General features: G+C 35.4%; 1 protein-coding gene across 9 annotated transcripts in view; it reads left to right on the forward strand.

Annotated features, from left to right (window-relative positions):
- The window catches only part of EMSY (EMSY transcriptional repressor, BRCA2 interacting), a 183,956-nt gene that overhangs the window by 137,345 nt on the left and 30,669 nt on the right, over nucleotides 1–15,942 (forward strand). For all 9 annotated transcript variants that reach the window (XM_074216919.1, XM_074216921.1, XM_074216920.1 and 6 more), the window contains 3 exons: nucleotides 306–479; nucleotides 3,827–4,025; nucleotides 15,245–15,409. In XM_074216919.1, the coding sequence (XP_074073020.1) occupies nucleotides 306–479; nucleotides 3,827–4,025; nucleotides 15,245–15,409 (538 nt within the window). The remainder of the gene's footprint in view (nucleotides 1–305; nucleotides 480–3,826; nucleotides 4,026–15,244; nucleotides 15,410–15,942) is intronic.

The raw sequence follows: 15,942 nt of genomic DNA on the forward strand, positions 1-15,942 counted from the left end.
CTCATTAAAGATTTTTTTGAGTACCTACTATGTGCAAGACCCTGTGCTAGGCTGTGGGTTTACAAAGATATATGTGACCCAGGTCCTGCTTCTGAGGATTATTCATCAACCAGACTGGATATTGTATAACACATGACAAGGAACTATGAAATAAAAGCTGAACAGGTAGGTTGGGTTCAGATTATGGAAAGCCATTAATGTCATTGTAAAACATTGCACTGTGCCTCATAACATTTTGTTTTTTCCCTTACTTTGAACCTATAAAGGTTCAAATCTAATATATATAAACTTTGGCTTTGCTTTAGGGGGAAAAGACCATTCAGGCGGTCCCAGCAGGAGCAAAACCAGCTATTATCACTGCTACGAGACCCATCACAAAAATGATCGTGACTCAACCAAAAGGAATAGGCTCTACAGTTCAACCAGCAGCTAAAATCATCCCAACAAAAATTGTTTATGGGCAACAAGGCAAAACACAGGTATATGGATCAAATAAACACTATAATTTCATTTCTATATATTCTTTTTTGGGGCTATCCAAAAACTCAAAAAGTTTTACCGTATCTAGTAATCTATCATCTGTATCATAGAGAAAAGAACAGTGGATTTGTTATCAGAACATTGCAATTCTAATTCTTTGTTTGCTACTTTGCATCATTAAGTCATTTACTTTTCTGTGCCCTGGTTTCCTCATCTGTAAAAGTGAAGTTTTATCTAAATGATCTTTACAGTTCTAAATCTTCTATCCAGAATAAAAGCAAATTATTTTAAATTGTGATTGGGCCCATTAAAATACACACACACACACACACACACACATACACGTACATGTAAAGCTATTTATTTTTTAAGGATTAGTATACCCCAGCTCTTTAGATTGACCCAAATATCTTTAGATATTTGTGTTTTCAGGGATGTGCCATTGACTGGAAAAGGAGAAAGAATCTCATCCCATTGAAACCAACTTTGCTGGTATTTGAGAATATTGAGGATGGTGAATAGGGGAGGTACAGATCTTTAACACCCTCAGAGTAAATTCTTTGCATCTTAAATTTAACCTGTGCTATAACCTTACTTCATCAAAAGAACCATGATTGTATTAGTATTAGGATCACTTCAACATATATTAATCACATCTCCACAGTCTTTCTAGATAGTCATCCTGGGTTACTGTGATACACACTGTCAGTTCACCTACCAGTGATTATCCTTTATTCACAGAGTTAGACTGATCCTCAGCTGACAGACATATCATCCATTGCTTGGCCAGTGATGGAAGCAAGTCCCTTCAGTACATTAGAGGATGGTACTTTTTTTTTTAAGGAAGGCATATTAATGAAAATAAATTTTGCCAAATGTCTAAATTTGCTTTTGAAATAATCTAGAAAGTTTCAGAGGCAAATTTGAAAAGAGCAGTATCAGAATTGGGTCAAGAAAAGTTTAGCAAGTGATATTTACATAACATTTTATAGTTTATAAATCTCATCATTGTTGAGAGGAGGTAACAGTAGTTACAAAGAGATTATGCATGTGAACCCAAATAAAATCTCAGCTCTTTACATTTTTTTTGTTGAAAGAGATGAGGAAAATAATAATAATAATAATAATAATAATGGTAATGATATATACTTACGAATGGATATGTAAGGATACATAGTAATTTAATATCTACCCACATATAACTTTGCGGGAAAGTGTTGTGTGTCTGTATATTCATACATGGTTAGAGGAAAAAGGCAACCTTGAAGCCAGGAAAACTTGGAATCAAGTTTGTCTTCCATATCTACTGATTGTGTGACCCAGAGTCACTCTCTAAGACCTAAGTGGCAAAGAAGGTGCCAACCTGCATTAGTAGAGAGAATTTCTTCACCAGAATTTTCTCTGTAAGTGAAATCATAATTCCAGTCTCCTTTCCCTAGATTTCCATAAAATACTAGCAATCATAGTTTGAGAGATGTTTTCCTTCTGGTTGTTTCCATCTGTGTATTTGTAAATATTTGTTGCCATTCTGTTTTAAAAGATACAGTTGGAGTGTGGATGGGTGTGTGTATATGTGGGTATACTTTGAATTCTGCTAGTTTTGCTTTGCATCAGTCTATCTGAATATTTCTTTGTATTCATATCGTTTTCAAGGTACTTAGTATTCCATTAACATTTAAGTACTACCGATTATTCAGCCAGTCACCAATTGTTTGTCATATAGATTGATTCAGTTTTTCTACTTTTAAAATTAAAACAACCACAAACATTTTGACTGTTAAGTCCTTTTTCTTCCCACAGTAACATCTTTAGCCTATGGTGCAATAAGTGGGATTGCTGGATTAGTAATTTCAATTTTTTAACTTTTTTGTGTCTTGCCAAATTGTATACCTTTTTCCCAGATTTAATTTTTGTTTGTTTGTTTGATTTTGGGAGGAGGTTGCAAGGCAATAGGGGTTAAGTGGATTGCCCAAGGCCACACAATTAGGTAATTATTAAGTGTCTGAGGCCCAATTTGAACTCCAGTACTCCTGACTCCGGGGCCAGTACTTTTATACACTGCGCCACCTAGCTGCCCCTAGATTTAATTTTTAAAGTATTTTTTGTCTTCTCTTTTTTTTTTTTAGATTTTTTTTCAAGGCAATGGGGTTAAGTGGCTTGCCCAAGTCCACACAACTAGGTAATTATTAAATGTCTGAGGCTGGATTTGAATCTAGGTACTCCTGACTACATTGCTCCACCTAGCCGCCCCCTCATTTTTCTTTAAAGAATTACTTTTATTTTTTCCAATTATATTTAATGACAATTTTTAGCATTCATTGTTTCATAAAATTTTGAGTTCCAAATTTTCTCCTTTTCCTTCTCCCATTAAGACCTTTCTCTTTCATTTAATCAGAAATGACATACCCATCCCTTTCATGAAATTTATAAGCATCCCATTTTCTCATAATATTTTTCCCCTAATCTTCAAAGTCTTTAGGTTACTTATTCCTTCTTGTATTTAATCTTTATGCTCATGATTTCACTTAACATTTGAACAGGAAGAGATCTTAGAAAAAGAATACAGACTGTTAGAACTAGAAAGTGATCTTAGAACATTAGAAGTTAGAGCTGGAAGAAATCTTGTGAAATGGTATATTGGTATAAATAGAGATGTTGAAACATTAAACATTATAACACATACATCATCTGATTCAAGCGTGGTTGTTTGATACATAAGGAAATTGGCTTAGAAAGGGGATCTGACTACCCTTAGTCACATAGCAATTAGTGTGAGAATCACATCCAAGTGTCAGCTCAGGAGAAGCAAAATTATCTGTCATCACTGCTATGGAGGAGACTTGTTAAGAAAATGATCATGACTACCAATTGGAGTTGACTTTAGGCTTCTAGGTTCACTGACTACCTGTTCTTTTGCATTAGGTTGGTTACAAGCCAAAAATCTGTGCCAGCAACTTTCCTTTGTTATGAATGTTTTCATACTGGAAGGACAGTAGGAACAAATTTTAAAAATTCTTCTACTGCTTGTTGGCAGTGATTTATTGATTCCCTACTCTGCTTGGCTTAAACTAACCCTTTATAGTTCAAGAGTCAGTCTTATTCTTTGAGTATGCATTGAAGAATTTTTTAAAATAAGAAATGTGCTGCTTGGTAAGCTGGACATGGGTTTCTTTATTTGAAATATAAAATAAGTTACATTCCTATAATTTTGTAAGAATGATACATGAAACACATTGTCTTAATTTTATGTCAAAAAAAAAATTCAAGCTTAGACTTGCTAAATATGAGCCTACCTCTTTAAGTGACTTGAAAATTACAACCTGATAGATTTTTACCTTTCTTCCAGGTTCTCATCAAACCAAAACCAGTGACATTTCAGGCCACAGTTGTTAGCGAGCAAACAAGACAGCTTGTAACAGAAACTTTACAACAAGCCTCCAGGGTTGCTGAGGCTGGGGCTGCATCTGTTCAGGAGGTGAAAGAAGAACCACAGAGCTACACAGACAGTAGCTCCTCTTCTACTGAATCCTCCCAAAGTTCCCAAGGTAAGAGCTAATTTCACTTCCATTTTTTCAGTTTTTTTCCCCCCTTAGTCTTAGTGAACTTCAGTTTCCTCAATTATAAAGTATGATTACTGCTTTTCCTCCCCACCTTAAAAGCTTGCCAAAATGAAGTACTATTGCACATAATAATGAAAACTACTTGCATAGGTTTTTTAAACTATTAGATCATAAACAAAATTAACTTCTATTACTCAAAATAAATGCATGCAATTATCAAAGCTAGGAAAAAACTCCACAAAGAACATATGGTCCATCTTCCTTCTTTTAGAGATGTAGTTCCATTTCAGACAAGGAAGGTGACTGAGAACATTGCTAAAAGACTGGCAACTCAACTAGTCATACCCTTTCCTTGAACCTCATTTTCCTCCCTGGAGATAGAAAACTTGATTTGATCTATCCCTTAGAACTATTTGGAAGAAAGCCTTCTATGAAGGCCATCAAAATGGCCTTAAGACTCCCCATGTAAGCTAGGACTAGAACCTAGGTCTTTGGACTATTTGTCCAGTCTTTCCATTAGACAACAAAGCTGGAGAGCAACTTGATGACTGACTTTAGGAGAGATGGGGACTCCTTGAGAGCAGGAACAGGTTTACTTTTTTGTCTTTCCATAATATTTAACAAGGTGCCTGGCATATCATAAGCCATTAATGTGTTCTTGATAACTAAATGAATTGAGCTGAAATCATAGATTTATAGAGCTAGGAGGTAATTTACTGAGTCCAACCTCTTCATTTTGCAGATGGGAAACTGAGACTCAGAGATTTACTCAAGGTAATATTAACAATCTAGTGGCAGAGACAGGATTAGAACCCAGGTTTCCTGTCTCCTAGTCCTGGCCTCTTGTCCCACAATGTAAATTGGTTTTAGCCTTTATCTTACTATATTATCTTAATCATAGTTTTTACCTAAGTATTTAAAACTTTTCTTCGAGGTTTGGGAATTTTGAGGGGGGACTGGGAGAGCTCAGTCTATTCAGCATGTCTGAATGTTTTATAAGAGGCAAGATCATAGAACGTTAAGTGTTGGAAAGGAGCCTTAAGAGATTATCTAGTCTATTCCTCATTACCAGTGAAGAAACTACATCCTAGAGAAGGGAACAGACTTACTCAAGGTCACAGAGCTGGAAATAATCTATGTGATCTAGCATGAATTCAATAAAACTTTTTTTTTCCTGGCCTGTATGACAGTATTTATCAAGGAGCTATGTTAAATTTTAGATCATATTTTTGATAGGTATTTATATCTGTTTAATGACATGATTCCCAAGTGATTAGCCATAAATCTGCTTTCCTACCTATTTTGGGTAGTTAAAGAGAAGGACATGAGTAGATACAATCTAATACTATTTGAAGTCCTTATTTCTTGAACTGAGGAGGGATAAACTTGACCATGGGTGAGGAGTGAGAGAGGCAAATGTTTGACTAAGCTACATGGAAATGTACATCTTAAAATATCAGAAGTCTATATTGACTCCAACTTGGCCTCTTAAATTTCTAATCATAATCTTATTAGCCTCTCACTCCTTATTCAAGTCTACCTACTGAAGTCCTCCCAGGTTCACTGTGACCATGTTTAGATCCTCTGCTCCAGGGATGCAGCAGTGTGGTTGAAAAAAGATCATAAAACTGATCTGGAAACTTGAGTTTGAATCTCAGCTCTGCCACTTGCCTTGGGCAGTTACTTCCTCTCTCTTAGTGGACTAGATCAAAAGTGTCAAACACATGGCCCCAGCATCCTTCAGTGTGTCTGAAACTGGAATAAAATGTTATTTGGACAATATTTAACAAAATAAATAAAACATATTAAAATAGGTAATATTCCATGTTAAAACTAAGTCAATATGTGGCCTGCAGGGATCCTTATATACAGATTAATGGCCATCATTTCTATTTGAGTTTGACACCAATGGGTTAGATGATCTCTTAGGGTCCCTTCTAGCTTTGAATTATATAATTTTAATGGTTTAGTGGGAAGTACTCTGGCAATCTGAAGAGCTAGAGTTAAATCTTAGTCCTAAGACTTTCTACTTCTATGGACATGTTGCATCATTTCTCAACTGTGAAATAGAAAGAATTATCCTTCCACCGTTTACTTCATAGGGATGTAATAAGAAACCAAACCTAAATCACTCTAGAAATTTTTTTTTGTATCTGCTTCACTATACTCATTCCTATTTCTCTTTGAAACATCACTTTCAATCCCATATATATTCCCACCTCTTCTCTTTTCCAAACCATATACAGTCCCTTCCTTCAAACCACTTCTGAGAAATTTCTGGAAAATATAGTCTTCCAGGATTCACTCTTGCCTGTTTCCACTGTTACTTTATTACCTATTCACAGCTGTAGTTGGTTATATGCTTATTTATGTACTATCATATGCTGATATTTAGAAATTGCATTCTAATTGTCAGCTGTTTGACTTTTAAAGCCCTTCCTTACCTGACTCCTTCCCACTTTTTCAGCCTTCTTCCATAATATGGTAACCTCCTAACTATTCCTAAACGCTCCATCTCTTGACCCTTTGCATTTTTATTGGTAATTCCCCATTCCTGGAATTCTCTCCCTCCTCATCTCTGCCTTCTAACTTACCTGCTCTACTTCAAGTCTAGCAAAAATCGCACATTTGCAAGAAATCTTTTGCAATCTACCTTTCCTCTGCTGATTATCTCCAACTTATTCTCTATATAGCTTGTTTTACATCATTGTATGCATTAGAACTGAAATCTAATTCAGGGAGTATCTTTACCTTTCTTTAAATCCCCAGCACTTAATATAGTGTCTAGAATATAGTAAGCATTTAATAAATTCTTATTAACTTAATAACTAGCAGACTATTTTATTTATTATTTTTATATCCATATTTTTTATTGTTTAAATAGAGAATTTTAGAATTGTAAGGGACCTCAAAGGTGAGTTAATCCAAATCCTGCTTGAATTTGACTATCCCTTTGGCTTCACCAGCAGGTGGATATCTTAAAGACATCTAGTTAGAACTCATTACAGCATCTTTGGTAGGAAACTAGTTTGCCTTTACAGTAGAAGCTTTTCTTCTGCAGATAAAATTTTAAGTTTTCCACATGGGAATAAAAAACAGAATCGTGCCTACATTCATATAGAGTATGATCTCAGCCTTTTTGAGTTATCAATTCATGCCATACTCAAATCAATGATTTTCAAATATAAATTTCTCATTTGCAGGTAACTCTTTTACACATTGGGAAAAACATCTCTCATATTTTTTGTACTTAGGGCATTTCAAAATACCAAGTTATTGATATTCCTAGTATTTTGTTGTATCTAACATTAGCTTGCTGTGCAGCCTTGGGTACCTGTGCTACATTTTCTGTATCTGTGAGCTGAAGGTCTCTAAAGTACCATCTAGTTCTGATATTATGATTCTGTAATAGATTACTTTTTTGAGATGATTTGTTTTTCCATTATTTTTATTGGATCATAAGACCTCTAGAACACAAATCATGTATCCCACTTTTGAAATCTGCTTCAAGTATTTTCTTACCATGCAGAAGAATGCACAAGAATTCTAAATGACAGGTGGTAGATATTTTTCAGCAAAGTGGGTTGACAAACGAATTTGCTTATATGATAATACTTTACACTAGAGCAGTGCTCATGCAAAGAACTTTCATATGTATAATCCAATTTTATTCTCATAACAGTTCTTTAAGAGTCTATTAAACTCACCTCATGTGATCTTGGGCAAGTTCTTTTGCCTCTGGTATTCAGTTTCCTTATCTTTAAAGCTATTAATTTTTTGAATTAGGAAGAACAGGGATTGTCATCCCCACTTTATGGATGTATGTGTCCTTGCTTAAGATCACTAAATTAGTAAGTGATAGAACCAGAGTCTTTTGACTGATAACTATGTTCATTCTACTTTATTTTCCTTTGGGGCAAGGAAGTAGGGTAAAAAGGAGATTATGTTTTTGGTATGAGAAAGGGATGCAATATGACATAGTGGAAAAGAGCACTTGATCTGGAGTCAGGTAGCCAATGTTTAAATCTTGACTCTTCTACTTAATACCTGTAATGACCTTGAGCAAATCACTTTCCTTCCCTAAGTCTCAGTTTCCTCTTTTCTCAAATGAAAGAGATTGAACCAGATAGATCTCTAAAGTCCAACTTTAAATCATATGATCTCATGATGACTGGAAGTCTTATAGAAGAATAAGTGTTGTGCCAACAGAATCACATCTGGCAGGAGTTATACTCACCACACACACTTGAATTTCCATTTGAAATGAGTTTGTTAATTTGCAAGTTTTCTGGCCCTAGAATTTTCTCTTCTCTAAAGATTGCTCCAAGAGCATAAGACTTTTTCCCTTGCCTAGTTATCTCTTGATTTCCCACATACATTTTAGAACTTTAATAACTGCTCTTGTGGACTAAAAGAGAAGAAGAATTTTAAGACTTACTCCTGGGATTATTTTTTGAGATTCAGACTTATAGAAGAATAATCAAATATGATGCAGATGAAGCACAAGATACATTTGTTCAGTGTGAAGTTACATTTGACTTTCCTTCTTTGACTATTTGTTAGTTTAGGCTTGGTTAACTTTATATCCCTTCTCTTGTTAGAACTCAGTGCTCTCTTGTGGCATGAACAAGATCATAGCCTGCTTCTGAGGCATAAGGAAAGAATATTGAACTTGGAGTCAGAAAAACCTGGAGGTTGATTCTTGATTCTGATACTGAATTTTTGACTCTGACAAAATCATTTCATTTCTCTGAGCTTCAGTATGCTCATTTGTAAAATGGAGATTAATAATACTTCCTTTACACATACCTCACATAGTTTTCTGGACTATAGGAAGGGGAGTTGCTGCTATTATGTATTACTATTATTCTTATTGTTATTGTTGAACAAGACTAGACTGATTAGAACCAGTGTCTTGTACCTTCCTTTCATGATGGGTTTAAATATGGGTCTGAGGTGACTTACGAACAATTAGATTGGGCTTACCTCTTGTCAGTACTCCAGTTTTCTCTAATTTAGAGAATTAGCATTCTTTAAGAAAATTTCTTTTTTGTTTTTGCAAGGCAGCAGGGTTGCCCAAGATCACATAGCTAGATAAATATTAAGTGTCTGAGGCTGAATTTGAACTCAGGTCCTCCTGACTCCAGCACCAGTGCTCTATTTAGTGTACCTACCACCTAGCCACCCCAATAAGAAAATTATTCATGGGAGATTAACCTTAACCTACATAGGAATACATGAAAACATGATAGAAACCCAGGCTTACTACCTCTGTGACTTTGACTGAGAATTTTGCTTCTTGGGTCCTCAGTTTCTTCATCTGTAAAGTGAAGAAGTTAAAAATAGATGATGATCTCTAAGGTCCCTTCTGCTTCTAAAACCTCTAAAATCTTTCTCTTTTTGAGTACTAGTGAGCTTCCTAAGTTATAGGGTATTCTCTAAGAAAAGAATCCTGCCTTCCCTTCAGTCAAGAAGATAAAGAATGAAAAATAGATAAGATTAGAAGGAGGGACTTGGGTGGTGTTCAATTTAACCTGGTCCTGCTACAATCTAGTTCTCTAAGTGTGGTGCCTGAGGGTCTTGTGGCATTTGGGGATCCATCTGGATCAAGGACCAGCTACCTGGCAGCAGAGGGAAGAAAGTTTAGGAACTGAGGTTAGTCTTGGAAGCATTCAGCAAAAGTTTTAGTCAGCACAGAATTCAGGGAGTAAGAGAGACAAAATTTTGGTGGGCTGAAGTTGTTGGCATCAAGGTGGTAAACAGTGGGTCCTGACAAGGGCAGATTGATTATCATCAAGAGCCAAAGGAAAGTCAGTGACTCTGAGAAGGCAGGTCAAAGAAGACTCCAAAAATTTTGTAAGTTTCATAAAGAAAGATGGATCATATCCAAAGAGGTATCGAATAGGAGGCATCTATGTTAACAGAGACAGCTAGGAACATTGTCCAGGTATGTGCTTTCTAATTAAGAGAATCTTTAAAGTAAACACCAGTTTTAATCAATGCTAACTGTACCTATACATTTAGGTGATACAGAAAAGACCGACTAGTTGGTCAGGCAGGAGATGCTGACTAGACCTTGATAAGTGATCAATTGAGAAAAAAATGAAAATGTGGATTGTGGCCAGGCAGTTTGTGACTTAAGTGCCTACTATGTGCTGGGAAAAATCTAAAATAAATTAAGTTGCCTTTATGCTCTAATGGAGCTTATAATTGGATAGTGCCAGAAATATTTTAGTTCTTGCTTTCCCATCTTTTAAAACCACTTACTGTACTGAGCACTGGGAGAGAAGATCATAGAATCCTAGAGCTGGATGGAACCTCAGATTCATCTAGTTATAATCCAACTGGAAACATGAGTCCTGTCTGTGATACCTCTGATAAGCAGTATTCTAGTGGCTATTTGAAATCTTCTTGCAATAGGAAACTCATCCATGAAGCAACCCATTTCTATTTTTGGATAGCTTTTAGTACTTAGAAAACATGTGCTAGTATTGAACAGAAATTTAATTCTGTGTATCTTCTCCCCTTTCTTCTCTATTTTCTTATACTTTTGTCTTCCATGCCAAACAAAAAAAAAAAAACAAATCTGATCCCTTTTCATTAAGGCAGCTCTTAAGATGTTTCAAAAGTTACTTTTCTGTCTCCCCTCAGTGTGCTCTTTTTTATATACCCATTCATAGTCCCTTCAGTTAAGCTCTCTTTTAACATGGTTCCAAATCCCTTCAGTATTCTCTCATTGATAGGATGGCATATGTCCAGAGAAAAGTAATTACTTTTAACATGTGACTCTTGAGTTATAATATTCTCTGTGTAATTCAGCATTTGCTGAGGAAAAGAATTGGTCAGATTTTCATTTTAGCATTATAACCTTTTTTTTTAGTTTTGTTTTTTTTTTTTAGTTTTTTGCTAGGCAATGGGGTTAAGTGGCTTGCCCAAGGCCACACAGCTAGGTAATTATTAAGTGTCTGAGACCGGATTTGAACCCAGGTACTCCTGACTCCAGGGCCGGTGCTTTATCCACTGCGCCACCTAGCCACCCCCCATTATAATCTTTAAAAAAAATTTTTTTTGTTGTAGAAATTTCCTGTCCTTTCCTCTCTCCCAGTTTCATTCCTGGTTTAATTCTTCTTCCCTTTTCTTCTATTTGGGTATTTATAGCATCTTCTATGGTTGAACTGTATAGTCTCAGCCTGCCAGTCAGTATTACCATGTTCTGCCATTTAAATATGTGGTACATTAGTCAGAACATTTCCAGAGGTTGGAGATTTTAGCTTATATGAAAAGAATTAGCCATGATGTAGTAAAAAGGACCTAGGGTTTAAAGTAAAAGGATTTGGGTTTGAATATTGACTCTACTACTTAATAGATATTGTTGGACAAGTCACTCAAGCTTGGGCCTCAGTTTTCTATTTATAAAAATCAAGAATTGAATTAGTTAATTTCTAGATTTAAATCCTATGAAACCTGTATTATTAGTTTTCTCTTTGGAATTTTACATATTTAGTTTACTTAAAAGAATTGATATGAATTAAATTTTGCATATGGAACTCAGAACTGACCATTAGCATTGATTGTAAACTTCATGCTCTTATATTGACAAATAATTTCAAAACTGCAAATAAGGGGAAGTTGTATATTATCAGAAGAGACTATGAGTGTTATGGAAACTCCATTCTTTACATAAGAAAGAACTCTCTCAAACTCTCAAAACTATATATTTTCCAGACCCCATTTTGTATTGATTTTGTTTAATTTTTTCACTATGTTTCTACCTCCTCTTTTCCTCTTTTGGGAACTTTGTGGCTTTTAGGAAAAATATATATATATATATATATATATATATATATATATATATATATATATTACATAGAGGATTGAAAGTTTGCCATTCTTTTCATTAAAAAAAATATATTCCATCCTGTGACCCAATTTTAAAGTCAGCTCGTGTGGGATAGAGCTAATTTATCTGTCTCCTCTCTGTTTATCTGAATGCTGTGATTCCTTCAAGGCCCATCTAAAGCCCACCTCTCTGAAACATTCAATACCTACCCCTTAGGTCTTGATGGTTTAATTGAGTTTCCCAGAGATTCCACTTCTTTCTTGGAACAAATCCAAAGGTCCTTACTCCAGATTCCAATGCTTTTTCCTTTCCTAATTTCTGAATCTCCCCAGATTTCTCAGCCCCAAACTAAGGCCCCCAAACCTTCTGACCCCTGAGGTTTGACTCCCTGGGTTCAGAGAGCTGCTGCATCAGATTCCTAATTCCCTGTTCTTTCATCTTTTCTTGTTTTCATTAAAACCAGATGCCCAACTCTGAAATCTGTTCCTCTTTTCTTTCTTCTCACATTTCTATACAATCCAGGCAATAAGAGTACAATTCTAGGGTTCATTTCAAGGAAAAGAAAATGTGAACTTAGAAATACCATGCATGTACACTTGTGTGTGTGTTTGTGTACTACCCAATTTCAATGATCTTAGCTTTTCAGCTATTGTCTTTAGCAGCAGTTCTCTAAGTTGAATCTAGTTCATTTTTTTTTTTTTTGAGGTTTAGGACTTCAGACATTATCAGAATTACACTTCAGAATACCACTTGTGTTCTAGTTTGAGATTCATTCTACTCTATGCTACTTCCTCTTGTCCTTACCTCTTTGCTCTCCAGACATTTAGTGCTGTGCCATCCTGTTCCTGTCCCTGGAATATTTTCCTTTTTTTCCTTTACTTATTGTATTCCTACTCATCATGTCAAGCTCAATTGAAATGCTCCCCCCACACACACTTTTTTCCCCCTCCTGAAGCCCTTTCCTGACCCCTTCTTTCAAGGGAGTTCAACATGGCAACATGTTTGCCGCTCTATATACTTAGCATGTAATATCTAGTTATCTCTGTTTGTGTCTTATATCTTGTTTGAATTCTATGAAAGGCAACAATAGTTTTATCAAAACTTTATAATCCTCCTGAGGGCTAACATAGTATTTTGCATATAAGAACAAGTACAACAACAAGGATTTATATAGATTAAGATTTTCAAAGCACTTTACATATACTTTCAGTCTAGCAATCCTGGGAGTAGGTGCAATTATTATCTCCATTTTCCAGATGAGGAAACTAAGACTGAGAGATCTTAAGTGACTTACCCTGAGCCACATGGCTAATTAGTATTTGAACTCAGATCTTCCTGACTTCCAAGTTCACAAACCTTGTTGCCTCAGTTAGTGAATGAATACATGCTTAGAATTTTCTCCCTCCTCATCTCTGTCTTCTCTTTTGTTTGGTTTGCTTTAAGTCCTAGTTAAAAGCCCGTCTTCTAACAGAAACTTGCCATTCACCTTTAATGCTAGAGCCTTCTTTCTGTAGATTAGCTCCAGTTTAACCTGTAAATAAATGGCTTGTTTGCACATTGTTATTTGCTTATTGTCTTCCCCCATCCCATTGAAAGCCCCTTGCACCCTGAAATAGTACCTGTCATATTGGCTGTCAGTACATGCTAACTGACTGATTACCAGTGAATGTCTTATATTTTTAGATGTCCTTATGAGTGCATGTTTTATCTTCTCTACTATACTTCAAGTTCTTAGAGCAGAAATTCCAAAACTTTCTTGATTTCTAATATCCTTTAGTAACTTAGTAATATTTTTACAGTTCTCCCAGGCTAAAAGAAATACCTTTTTATTAAGTTCCATTTATTAAGTACTTGGGACCAATCAACTTAATAAATGTTTATGTTCTAACAAATCAGTAGCTCTTTGAAAAAATTATGCACAAAAATTGAAGGAAAAAATTAATCTTTCTATCATCCTTAAATATAATTATCACTGGGATGTAAGAATCTGTTGGACACTGCCCAGCTTCTCAAACCTTGGAATCAGAATGAACATCACCACCCTCACTTCCTGCTCCTCACTGATTTTCATGCAGTGCTTGCTTACTATCACAGTAGATGCTGAAAACCCAGCTTCACAAAAATATGATGTAGTAAATAAAAATATGAGAAGTTACTAACATAACCAAAAGTATAAGTAAACAAAAACATCTCATATAATAAAAAAAATTGAAAGAAATATTGTTCTAATATTAAAACTATGAACTTCTTTCAGCTAGTTGTTCACACAGTGACAGATGTTGAAAACTTTATGATGTCTTTGTGTAGTGGTCTAGAGAGCACAGTACTGCAGAGTTGAGTACAAATTGCATTTTCAAGAGGCAAGAGATGTACATTGTACTTTTCTTCTGCATTTGATTTAGCATGATGCCTTACACAAAGTATAAAATTATAGAACTATAAACCAAACAGGGCTTTACAACTTATTTAGGAACCTTTAATGATCATTTAATCCTATTCCTTCATTTTTAGAGATGTCTCAAAGCCCAGAGAAGAAAGTGACTTGCTAGCTTATTAGTGGTAGAGCGCCAGTTCATTGTTCTTCCTACTATGCCAGAAGAAACATTTCATTAAGAACTATTGATTAATTCTGACATATTCAGTAGATATTTACTTGGAGATTTATTATTTCTCTGGTCATAATCTTTCCCTTTGCCTCAATTCTTTTCAACTCTTGTCCATATGTTTACTGCCCAGACAGCTCTCATTGTGAATTTTTCCATAGAGCATCCCTACAATCTGCTGGATTTCTTCTTATAGTTCTTTTAGTATCTTCAGCATGCCATTTTCTAGGCCAACTGTTGTTTTATCATTACATGATCAACCCTCCTTTTTTTAGCCATACGTATCCTTGTTTTTGTTTTTGTTTTTTAGTTTTTTGCAAGGCAGTGGGGTTGAGTGACTTGCCCAAGGTCAAACAGATAGGTAATTATTAAGTGTTCCGGATTTGAACTCAGATCCTCCTGACTCCAGGGCAGGTGCTCTATTCACTCACTGCACCACCTACCTGCCCCCACACATATCCTTAATAACATCTTTCATTGCTTGTCATGTACAAGTCATTTTCAGAAACAGGAAGAGATTTTGATATATGGAAATGATTTATTATACACATATGACTGTGTATACATATAAGTAGACATGTATGCATATGAGGTAAAGTTAGTAAGCCCTAAGTCAGCTTTATAATATTGAAGATCTCTTTTGTGTTATTTGTCACCTAACATCAAGGTAAAAAAAAAAATTAAAAAATGCCAAAATTTTATAAAAAGTCTTTGTTTATGAAGATAATTTTGTTTTGTTTTTATAACTTAACATAAAACAGATTCCCAGCCTGTAGTTCATGTTATTGCTTCCCGGCGTCAGGATTGGTCAGAACATGAGATTGCAATGGAGACTAGCCCTACAATAATTTATCAGGATGTATCCAGTGAATCGCAGTCAGCTACTTCAACAATCAAAGCTCTCTTAGAACTCCAGCAGACAACAGGTATGAATCCGTCTTCTACCTTGAATGAAGCACCTCATCTCTTCGTGGATTATCTTTACATATTACTGATTCCATATTTTCATTGTTGCATCTTTGGCATATTTCATTCAGTTACCTGTCATCATTGAAGCCAGTCTGTTTGTCTCTGACATGCATAAGTTCTCTAAAGGACTAAAGAACAACATTTTTGATAGAGGAAAGAAAGGAAAAAGTAAAATATTTCTCTTTCCCCTTCTTTTTCAACATGACTACCCTGTTAAAGTCCAAACCACTGAGGAATTTGTCTGCTTTGGGCATTGGATTTAGGATAGTTACTATTTTCAATCAAGAGGAATACAGAAGTGAAAATGAAGGCTCTCCTTTCCTCTTTTCTCATGTTAGCTGAGCCATTATAAAATCTTAGAAGTAAGTTCATTATAGACGTTTGCTTCATGGCTTATTCTCATGGTGGAGAGGCAATGCAGAGGTCTGGTTAGTTCTACCCCTTCCTGATGTGTGTGAACCTATTTGTTTGATAGTTTCCACTTGAAGAC

The sequence above is a fragment of the Macrotis lagotis genome, chromosome 1 (genome assembly GCF_037893015.1).
Source record: "Macrotis lagotis isolate mMagLag1 chromosome 1, bilby.v1.9.chrom.fasta, whole genome shotgun sequence".
Classification (NCBI taxonomy): Eukaryota; Metazoa; Chordata; class Mammalia; order Peramelemorphia; family Peramelidae; genus Macrotis; species Macrotis lagotis.